Consider the following 11185-nt stretch of genomic DNA (forward strand, 5'->3'; position numbering starts at 1 on the left):
CAACCTATGTTTTATGATCTCTAATCTAGTAGCTAATTTCTCAGTCTTTTCTTTCTCCAAGCCTGTTTTATTCTGATCTTTCCCAGAGAGGGCATACAAAATTGTAATCATTGGGAAAACAGACATTTGTATTCTGACAAAAACAAAACAAAACAAAACAAAAAAACCCAAACCAAAATTAAATCAAATGAGATTAATAGAGTTAATTGGGAAGTATGGGGATTCATTCCCTCTTCTTATTGGCTCTTAGAATTATCGCAGGTGGTACATTAGAGTTAGCTTTTGGGGGAATAGGTATGTAGATGTGTAGGTGTGGGTGTGGGTGGGGGGAAGGTTGGGGGATGGGACCTATGAGTTTAATCAGGGTTATGTACAGAAGCATGGGAGCTTACCAGTGGCTATACCACAGAAGAAAAAGGCTTTCCCTCCCCAGCAACCTGTAGACTCCCAGAGAGGAGAGAGTCCTGAGTCCCGCCCCTCGGTTAGTTTCAATGTAACAAGTTTAAAAGTAAGACTGACTAAACACAATCCCACTTTCATCCTCTGTCTCAGAGGCTTGCTTGGTCCCTAATTTTGTTTCTTCCTTTTAAATGCAGGACCAACCAGAATGACTACTCCTAGAGCTGCCCCCAGCGGTTGCCGCTCAGACCTGGATTCCAGGTACCACAGACTTTGTGACCTGGCGGAAGGCTGGGGCATCGCCTTGGAAACACTGGCTGCAGTTGGGGCTGTGGCTACCTTGGCTTGCATGTTCGCACTTGTTTTCCTCATCTGCAAAGTGCAGGACTCCAACAAAAGAAAAATGCTCCCCACCCAGTTCCTCTTCCTCTTGGGAGTGCTAGGGGTCTTTGGCCTCACCTTTGCCTTCATCATCAAGCTGGATGGGGCCACAGGACCCACGCGCTTCTTCCTCTTCGGAGTCCTCTTCGCCATCTGCTTCTCTTGCCTCCTGGCCCACGCTTTCAACTTGATCAAGCTGGTCCGAGGGAGGAAGCCCCTGTCTTGGCTTGTGATCCTCAGCCTGGCAGTGGGCTTCAGCCTGGTCCAGGACGTCATCGCCATTGAATACCTGGTCCTCACCATGAACAGAACCAACGTTAATGTCTTTTCTGAGCTGCCTGCCCCTCGGCGCAATGAGGACTTCGTCATGCTACTCATTTACGTGCTCGCCTTGATGGTGCTGACCTTCTTCGCATCCTTTTTGGTTTTCTGTGGATCCTTCTCTGGCTGGAAGAGACACGGGTTCCACATATGCTTCACCTCGTTCCTCTCCATCGCCATCTGGGTGGCCTGGATCGTTCTGCTCCTGATTCCCGACATTGACCGGAAATGGGATGATACCATTCTCAGCACAGCCTTGGTGGCCAACGGCTGGGTTTTCCTGGCGTTTTATATCTTGCCCGAGTTTCGACAGCTCCCGAGGCAACGGAGCCCCACCGATTACCCAGTTGAAGATGCTTTCTGTAAACCTCAGCTCATGAAGCAGAGCTATGGTGTAGAGAACAGAGCCTACTCCCAAGAGGAAATCACCCAAGGTACAATTGAAGGGGCCTTGGCGTAAAGATGGGGGGAGAAGTTGGGCGTGCTGGTGCAGGTACATGTGGGCAAATAGGAAAAGGTTTGTACATGCGACATGAGCGCACACCCCCTACCCCTCTAATCTTAGCACTTTGGAGATGGAGACAGGAGAATTATGAGTTTAAGATCAGCCTGGGTTATGTAGAAAGATTGCATCTCAGAACACCAAAACCCTTGTGGGCTGGGGATGTGGGTCTGTGCAGTGCTTGTTTAAGCATGCATGAAAAACTAGAGAGACCCTCCAGCACCTTTTAAAGTGGGTACAGCGGCACACATTTGTAAGCCCAGCAGTACTCAGGAGGTGGAGGCAGGAGGACCAGAAGTTCAAGGTCATTTTTGGCTACATGTGGATTTCAAGGCCAGCCTGGGGCGCATGAGGTGGTCTCAAAACACAAAACCATTCCCAGCTATAGAACCTGTAATTTTCTAGAAATCACACACAGCAAAAGGCTCTTTCCTAGCTGCCCCATGTCTCCCCATCTTGGTCTTAATTGTACTATAATCCCATCCAAGGTCCCCGACGCTTCCCTGTAATCCCAGAAATGGAAAAGGAGAATAAAGACAGGAGGGGAAATGAGCAAGCAGCAGAACGCTCCCAAATGCAGAAGCAAACACCGAGAAAAGACAGGCAGAGCTGGAGAGAGAGTCATCAGATAGAACCATGAGCACACTGGAGGCTCACGCCTACTGTGAGCCCTTGGGAGGGGCTGTCAAGAGGATCAGAAATTCACTGTCATCCTGGACTGCTCGAGACCCTGTCTCAAAAGACAAACAAACAAGCAAGCAAGCTAACAAACAAAACCAAACCCCAAATGGGCTGGAGAGACAGCTCATTGGTTGAGAGCACTTGCTGCTCTCACAGAGGACCAGGTTTGCTTCCCAGCATCCACATGGCCGCCCATAGCCACCAGTAACTCCTCCAACTGCAGGAGTCTGGCACCACTCATAACCATTGCAACTGCAGGAGTCTGGCCCTTCGTCTAGCCTCTGTGAGCACCATCAGACACACATGCACTACACTTACATTCATGCAAGCAAAACACTCACATGCAGAAAATAAAAATGGTTAGTTCTTAAAATAAATCTTAAACAGACACCCACAAAACAAAACACTCAAATTCTAAGGAGCTCACGGGATATTTACAGATTCTGATCTTGAGTAAACCAACCTCTGTATTAGGTACTTTTTCTGTTGCTGTCACAAAATACTGTGGCCCAAAGCAAATCTTTTTTTAATTAGTTAATTATTTTTATGTGAGTACATTGTAGTTGTCTTCAGACACACCAGAAGAGGGCAGCAGATATTATTACAGATGGTTGTGAGCCACCATGTGGCTGCTGGGAATTGAACTCAGGACCTCTGGAAGAGCAGTCCGTGCTCTTAACTGCTGAGCCATCTCTCCTGCACTCAAAGAAAATCATTTTGGCTTTTGATTGCAGAAGCTGGGAGCACATGTCTTCAAACACAAGCAGGAAGCAAACCGGAAGTGGGGGTGGGGCTTTAGCGGCTCAAAGCCTGCACCGATGACATGCTTCCTCCAACAAGGCTACCCTCCCAAACTTCCCAAATAGTTCCACCAACTACAGACCAAACATTCAAACATCTGGGCCTATGGGATCCATTCTCATTCAAACCACGGCCCTTCATTCCTGGGCCCTAGTGGGCTCATGACCATACCATAATGCAGAATGCACTAAGTCAGATTTCAGAAGTTCCCATGGCCTTTCAGCCTCAGTACTGTTCAGAAACCCAAAGTTTCTTCCAAGACTCAAGCAATCTCTTAATTGTAGCTCCCCATATAATCTGTTGTAGTTTAGTAGAACTGGAAGCTTACCTTTCAAGTCTTCATCTCGAGCTTTCTACACAACTGCACATAGAATGATTCAGAATAAGGAGGGATGAAGGAGAGGAAATCCCCTAGTGGTGTGTGGGTGAGGTTGAGCTCTGTGTATAAGTATATGAAGGACGTTCTTGGAGCTGAAGAAATGACTCGGTGGTTAAGAACATGTACCGTACTTCCAGAGGACCTGACTTCCAATCCCAGCACTCATATTGAGTGGCTTACAATCACCTGTAACTTTGGCTCCAGGGGATCTGATGTCTTCTTCTGGCCTCTGTGGGCACTAACACATATGTGTACATCCATCCATCCATCCATCCATCCATCCATATACATATGTACTTTTTTGAAGGCATTCCCGGCAGAAAGGAAGAGGCTTTGTGGATCTTGAATCCAAGCCCTGATTTCCTTCAGAGGTCACAGAGGGTGGAAGACAGGAAGCCCTCTTATCACAAGCTGGCAGATGTCTTGGTAAAGTCCCCCAGGGTTTTGACCTAGATAGAACAGCCACCTTCTATTGTATGTCTCTGGGCCTGTGGGAGGAGAAGGATTTCATGTGACATGAGAGCAAGCAATGGTTTGATTCCTGCCACAGTTATGAGGAGCCAGGGGCCATAGTGATATCTTCAGAAGAAAATGAGGCTAAGCTGAGGGCCCTGACCTGTAAGGATCTATTGCCTGGCTCCAGGTCACGTGGATCTTTCAGGAAGGGAAACGGTTGATGGTTCAGGCTAGAGGGACCTTCACGGCTGGGTTCCTGGATTCAGCGACAAAGAGGCCTTGACTCTGCTGTTTCTGCTTTGAGGAAGGGTCTAACTATATGGACCAGGTGGGCCTTGAACTTGTGTTGATGTCCCGGCCTCTTCTTCTTTCTCCAGAGTCCTGAGGTCACGCACACTCTATGTGTGTGTGTGTGTGTGTGTGTGTGTGTGTGTTGGGGATGGAACCCAGGACTTCATGCATGACAGGCAAGCTCTTTACCACTGATAACACTCCTAGCCCTAGGCTATGCTCTTAAAGCTTGAATTGCAGAGTTTCCTGGGGACAGATAGCAGGAAATAACTTCCCACGGTGCTTCCCAGGACCCCAGTCTCCTGCCTTACCCTGTACTTCTGTCGTGCGTTCCTAGGCCCTAGTGCTCCCTTTTTGTTCCTCTTTTTCTGTTTGTAGTTTTGTTTTGTTTTTGAGACTGGGTCTTGCTATATAGTCCCAGCTGTCCTAGAACTTGCTGTCAAGACCAGACTGGCCTCTAATTTATGCTAACCCTCCACCTTTGTCTTCCGGGTACTGAGATTGTTGGTGTGTGTGTCTGTTTGGGCCCCCGGTGGCTCCTTTCTGGTGGCTGTCTGGCCACTGTCCACTGCTGCGTGCTTTTGACACTGGCTCCCCACATCCTGTTACATTGGGTCTGCAGGAGAAGTGAAGCCTTCCACAACACAAGCCCCGCTCTCAGTCATATCAGGTCATCAGTGGCCACCAGCCTCTGTGACTGATCAAGGTGCAGCTGCTTGCCTGATGTGGCCTTCTGCCTGTCTGCTTCAGAGTCCAGCATTCCCCGGGCTGTCTTAGGAACGACTCCACCATGTGCACTCGTGGAACTGAAGTGTTCTTGTTAGCTTTTGCCTCATTCAGGAGAGATTTGTGTATTTGTTTTTTTTTTTTTTTTTTTAAAGATTTATTTATTTATTTATTATATGTAAGTACACTGTAGCTGTCTTCAGACACTCCAGAAGAGGGCGTCAGATCTTGTTACGGATGGTTATGAGCCACCATGTGGAGGCTGGGATTTGAACTCCGGACCTTTGGAAGAGCAGTCAGGTGCTCTTACCCACTGAGCCATCTCACCAGCCCTGTGTACTTGTTGTATTCCTTCAAGTCAGGACAAACCTCATGTTCTTAACACTATCTTTGCTTGTTTACTTATTTGCAGTAGAAAATTTTAATATTGCTTGTTTATTTACTTCTTGTGTGTGTGTTACCATACACACGTATGTGAGGTCAGAGGACCAGTTTCAGGAGCCCTAGTTTGGGGTTGAGAGTCATGGTCTCTCCCTGCAAGAAATTTAAACTGCTGAGGCCCAGTGGGACCAACTGTCACAGATACATTGATACAGCGAGGAAAGCCCAGATGGGTCCTGGTGCCTTAGTTTCTCCTCTCCTTCTGTTTCAGGTCTTGAGATGGGGGACACACTCTATGCACCTTATTCTACCCATTTTCAGCTGCAGGTAAGTGACCTTTGTCATTCCTCGATCACACCCCCCCGAAAGGGACAATTGTCCTTTGGGAATAGATATTACCACCACTTTGGTGGCTCCTAAGTGGACACCATGAAGGGACGGCACGCCTTCTTTCCTACACTCTGGGGTTGAGGTGGCACATGGGTTCAGGGAGGGCCTGTGAGGGGGAGGTCTTTCGGGAAGGGCATTGGAGGCCATTGAGATGACTGTAGAAGCTTGAACCCTATTATTGCTTCCCTTACAGAATCACCAAAAGGATTTCTCTATCCCGAGGGCCCAGGCCCCGGCCAGTCCATACAATGACTACGAAGGGCGCAGAGGCGACAGCTAACTGTTGGCAAGAGTGGGACAACCAGAGGCAGGCAGCAGGTCCAGCCAGGAGTCCTGCTGATGTGAACTGAACCCGGGGCATCCTAGGGAAACTGTACAGAGAGGCTTGCAACCTGCCCAGCACACCGCTGCCTTGCCGGGGGCTGCTAAGCCTAACAGAGTGACTTCACAGAGCTCCAGGCTTTCATTCGCCCCATTCCTCGGACACTTCTGGGAGGTGGGAGTCTCGGCGACTCCGGGTGAGACTCTTGCCTCTCCCGGAAGTATGAGCAGACCTCTGGTCAGCTGACTGCTCACTGTATGGTCATCCTTGGAAGCCAATTCATCTAACCCACGGTGGAGTCTATGCGGGTTTGCTCCGCACCAAGCAGAACTGAAGACTTGGATAAACCCAGAAAGGTCTGGGTCTCCCGCTTGTCCATCTCACTGCACACTGGAAGCTAATCTGGCCGCGCCCTCCAAGGCTTTCCTGCCTGGGGAGGGGTGGCTAAAGGACGCATGTCTACCCTCAGTGCACTGCCCCACAGTGGCCTCCAAGTGCAGAAACCGATTCCAAGGGCCACATTTTCATCCCAATCACCTCCAAACTCACTGCCAACCCCAGGAGCTCTTTGGGACATTACTGGAGTAGACAAGGTCTGTTTCTCTCTGCCAGGAGAATTTGGGTTTTGTTCTCGCCATAAATTCCTGGCACTTGCTCCCCTCCCCCATCCTCAGTAATACACTCACCCTGACCTCCTGATCTCCCTAAGTGTCTATTCTTGGGGTGGGATGCATTTGTTATGTGGTAAGTTATTCACCTGGGTATGCAATAAAGATGTGGTCACAACTATTTTTTAAATCTAAATGTTATTTATTTATTCATTTTCTTTAAAAAATTATGATTTAAGGATTTTGTGGGTATGAGTTTGCACATGCCACGGGGAGGCCAGGGAATAACTTTACAAAGTCTGTCTGGCAGAGGATTGGGAGTCTCTCTGTGCTATGGAGAAATCAGGATTCTCATACTTAGCCCTAGCACAACACGCAAGTGTGAGCTTAGTTAGGAACTTGCTCTTTAAAGCGACAGGTAAGATTTCTGTGAGTTTGAGGCTAGCCTGGTCTATACAGTGAGACCAGGCCAGAGAATTGGCAGTGTGGCTTACCTGTAATCTCAGCATATGGGAGGCTGAGGCAGGGGCATTGCCATGATTTCTGAGGCCAGTCTGAACTACAGAGTAAGACTTTGTCTCAACAAAAACAATAAAAACAAACAAAGCAACAGAAAAGTGAGTTAGGGCCGAGAAGAAGCATGGGTACTCATAGCTCGGGTGTTGATAGCTCGTGGCAGGCTGGCGGCTTGCACTTGCATTTGCCTGGTTGGTTGTTTTATTTTACTGATTGAAGACAGAATGGCAGAGTTGGTGAGAACCTGAACTCAGTCTCCGGATCTGCATTGTGGAGCGACAGCCGACGCCTGAAGAATGTGAGTCCTTCTAGACTCGCCTAGTCTTTCTCAAGAAGCCGTAAACCAATGTCTACGGGTTTGTTGTAAGGAAAAAGAAAATTGGTTATGGTTTCCCTATATCTGTCATGAAGTAAGTGCTCAGTAGGTATGTATTCCTGGGCTGGCCAAATGGCTCAGAGGGTAATAGCACTTGCTGCCACGCCGGCTGAATTGAGTGCAACCACTGGTTCCTACCTGGTAGAAGGAGCGAGCTGACTTCCAAAGGTTATCCTCTGGCTTCCATGCACAAATCATGTCATGTCATGTGTGCATGCACACACACACACACACACACACACACACACACACACACACACACACACATATATATGTCTTAGTTGGGGCTTCATTGCCGTGAAGAATGAAAAATGCTGTCACCAAGGCAACTCTGATAAAGGCAGACATTTAATTGGGGCTGGTTTACGGTTTCAGAGGTTCAGTCTATTATTATCATGGTGGGGAAACATGGCAGTGTGCAGGCAGACATGGTTCTGGGGAGCAAGCTGAGAGTTTTATGTCTCCATCCGAAGGCAGCAGGAGATGGTCTGCCACACTGGGTATAGCTTGAGCATAGGTAACTTCAAAGCCCACCCCTACAGTGACACTCTTCCTCCAAGGCTACGATTACTGCAACAGGGCCACACCTCCTAATAGTGTCACTCCCTATGGCCAAACATTCAAACACATGATGTTCCTAGCCAGGCATGGTGGCTCACACTTGTAATTCTAACACTCTGGAGGCTAAGGTAGGGGGACTACCATGATTTTAAGACCCAGCTTAGGCTGCAGTGTAAGAACCCTGTGTCATCATGACTCCTCACTAAATGTATATTCATTTTTTAATCTCACAACACAAAAATCAATACAAAGGAGCTCTGAATTAAAAAGGTGTGGATCTTTAATCCCAGCACTCGGGAGGCAGAAGCAGGTGGATTTCTGAGTTTGAGGCCAATTTGGTCTACAGAGTGTGTTCCAGGACAGCCAGGGCTACACAGAGAAACCCTGAAAACCAAAACCCAAAACCAAACCAAAACAAAACAAAAAAAAGGTGTGGATCTTCCCCTGTACCATCAAGCCAGCAATATCACAGTGGACGCCCGGGAAGTGACCTGCAATTTAACTCAAATCTTACACCATCTACCTGGAGACAATATCGCATCCCATGGATTGAGAGAACCCAGAATCCTAAACTGATCACCACCACTTGTTTGTCAGTCTGGTCCCTGGGTGTTGGATCTGTGATTCTGACTTCTCTGTTATAAACTGGGGTTCTCACCCTTTCCTGTTCAGGATTGACTCCCAGGAGTCGGGGAAATGTTTCTGTGCTTATTATAAAGGCTGCTGCAAAGGATACAGGTGAGATCCACAGGTGAGGCATGGGAGACGCTTCTGACCCTCATGACTCTGTGCACCATCCGCCAGGACAGGCCAAGCACGTAGCCTCCTGAAGCTTTTTGGATTGTGTCTGAGTTTGTATGGAGTTGGTGTGCCTAGCAGGACTGCAGATAGACAGGGGTATGTGTGTGTGTGTGTGTGTGTGTGTGTGTGTGAGAGAGAGAGAGAGAGAGAGAGACAGACAGACAGACAGACAGACAGAGACAGAGAGACAGATCCTGCAAGGCTTGTGTATTTCTCTCTCTCTCTCTCTCTCTCTCTCTCTCTCTCTCTCTATCTCTCTCTCTCTCTCTCTCTCTCTCCCTCCCTCCCTTCCTCCACCCCCCCTCATACTCTAAGACATGGTCTTAATCAGTGGCCCAAGATGACTTGGAGTTCACTATGTAGCCCATGTTGGCTTGTGGCCATCCTGCTCTAGTCTGCTAACTGGGAATTAAGGTCATCACTAGCAACTTCCTGGCCCTTAGGTCTTCCGGTCTTCATTGGAAGGTGTCAGATTACCTCTGGATAAGGAGACTTAAGACATGCTGCCTGCTCCTCCTTTTTTGGGATAGTGTTTAGCTCTGTATGGGGGCCTCAAACTCAACGGGATATGCCTGCCTCTGTCTCCTGATGCTGGGATTAAAGGCATGTCCCTTGAGACAAAGTTTCATGTAGCCTAGGGTGGTCCCCAACTCTATGAAGCCAAGGCTGGTATGGTCATTCTGCTCCCACTTCCCTTGAAGGGCATAGAATGCTCCGGGCCCATTTTGTCATTAAGGGAGGAGCCTTGCCAGGGTTTCTATACCCATGGCTGTCAAGACACTGAGGAGGACCTGGGGATGGCACCATCTCTGTCTCTGGAGAGCTTCAGCCAAGAGATAAAATGGTCTCCCAAGTGGAAAGATGGTCACAACATTCTGACTGCGTGCCCTTTCTGGTAACAGAAGACTGCCTCTGCAGAGCGCTGGTCTTTCCCATGGCCCATTGTCACTTCCGTTCATTTATAAGCTCTGCGTCAAGGGCTAGAGGTTCCACATTTGAGAATTACTATACGGAAGAGGACTCCAGTCTCCGTCTCCACCCATAGGAAAGTAGAAATTGAAGAATTAGTCCAGGCTGGCCCTTGGCCAGTGTCAGTTGATTGATGTCTGGAGGCAAAGTGCCACTCTTTGAACTAAACGGTTAATGATGAACCAATGAGCAAGTCCAGCAGCCTTCTCTTTTTTTTAATCACATGTGAAATAGACTTAGGGTTCCACCTTTCTGAACCAAAGTTACCATACCCGGCTTCTCCACTAGATGGCAGGAAGACCTCAGCATTCAACCCTGGGGAGCCGAAATAAGCATCTCATGGTTAAGGCCTCATTCCAGTGGAGGGCACCAAGCAGGTAGATTGTGAGCAGAATGGAGAGAGGCGTGCTTCAGAACTAACCTTACCCTAACCTTTAAAGCCACTTCCTGACTCCGTTGCCCTTATTTTTTGTGAAGTTCTCCGAGGTTTCCCAGCCCATTTGCACGCAACCTGGCATCATTACAGGTAACATCTCACGGACTGATCTTATGAATGTCATCTGGTATTTATGTGGTGAGAACATTGGCTCTCGGTCAGAAAAAAGTGTGCCAAAACCAGAAGTACAAGCTGGCCCTGGAGATCCAGGAGCCCCCTCCGCCCTCCCACTCGCTCCACGTTTCCCTCCGTTCTAGGCTTACTGTTGCTGAGCGCTGGATGCCCTGTTGGGCTTTTTGATTCCCTGACTACTTTCTTCTGTTGTCGCCTGGGTTTGCATGGTCACTGATAACCCAGCCTCAGCCTCAAGTGGGGTGTTGCTTCAGGAAATCCTAACGGTTCACCTGTGAGCACCCAGGAAACTGGACTTCAGTTTGTAGGTTGCTGTCTTTGTGTGCTAAAAATTTTTAATAAATAAATTAATTAATTAGTTAACTTTGTGCGGGTTCCTGTGCATGTGTGTAGAGGCCACATCTCTCTTCCCACCACACAGGTTCTGGAGACTGAAGTCAGGCCCAGACTTGGTGTCCAGCTAGCATCTCTACCTGCTGAGCTGTTTCTTCTGAGTTATTTGCCTGTTTCTTTTTCTTTTCCTTCTTTTAAACTAAAAGTTTTATTTTATGAGTGCTTTGATCTGTGTATGTGTATCACATGTGTGCCCTCAGGGAAACTTTAGGTCCAGTCCTTTAGAGGTGAAGTTACAACCAGTTGTAAGCTGCCTTGTGAATGCTGGGAACAGAACTCAGAACTCAGGTCTTCTTCGAGAATAGCAAGTGTTCTTAGCTCTTGAGTTCTCTCTCTCTCTCTCTCTCTCTCTCTCTCTCTCTC

The 11185-nt window shown here is 48.2% G+C and overlaps 1 protein-coding gene across 1 annotated transcript; it reads left to right on the forward strand.

Annotated features, from left to right (window-relative positions):
* Window positions 1–602: 602 nt before the first annotated feature.
* Window positions 603–6834, forward strand: Gprc5a (G protein-coupled receptor class C group 5 member A). Its single transcript, XM_029535371.1, has 3 exons — window positions 603–1535; window positions 5590–5645; window positions 5902–6834. The coding sequence occupies exons 1-3, from the start codon at window positions 608–610 to the stop codon at window positions 5986–5988; spliced, it is 1071 nt and encodes a 356-aa protein (XP_029391231.1). The 5' UTR covers window positions 603–607; the 3' UTR covers window positions 5989–6834.
* The last annotated feature ends 4351 nt before the right edge of the window (window positions 6835–11185 follow it).

The sequence above is a fragment of the Mus pahari genome, chromosome 2 (assembly GCF_900095145.1).
Source record: "Mus pahari chromosome 2, PAHARI_EIJ_v1.1, whole genome shotgun sequence".
NCBI classification, from domain to species: domain Eukaryota; kingdom Metazoa; phylum Chordata; class Mammalia; order Rodentia; family Muridae; genus Mus; species Mus pahari.

Coding starts and splice junctions, on each gene's coding strand:
- Gprc5a (XM_029535371.1), top strand. CDS start 608: ATGACTACTCCTAGAGCTGCCCCCAGCGGTTGCCGCTCAGACCTGGAT. Junction 1,536..5,589: donor CCAAGAGGAAATCACCCAAG/GTACAATTGAAG, acceptor CTTCTGTTTCAG/GTCTTGAGATGGGGGACACA. Junction 5,646..5,901: donor CTACCCATTTTCAGCTGCAG/GTAAGTGACCTT, acceptor CTTCCCTTACAG/AATCACCAAAAGGATTTCTC.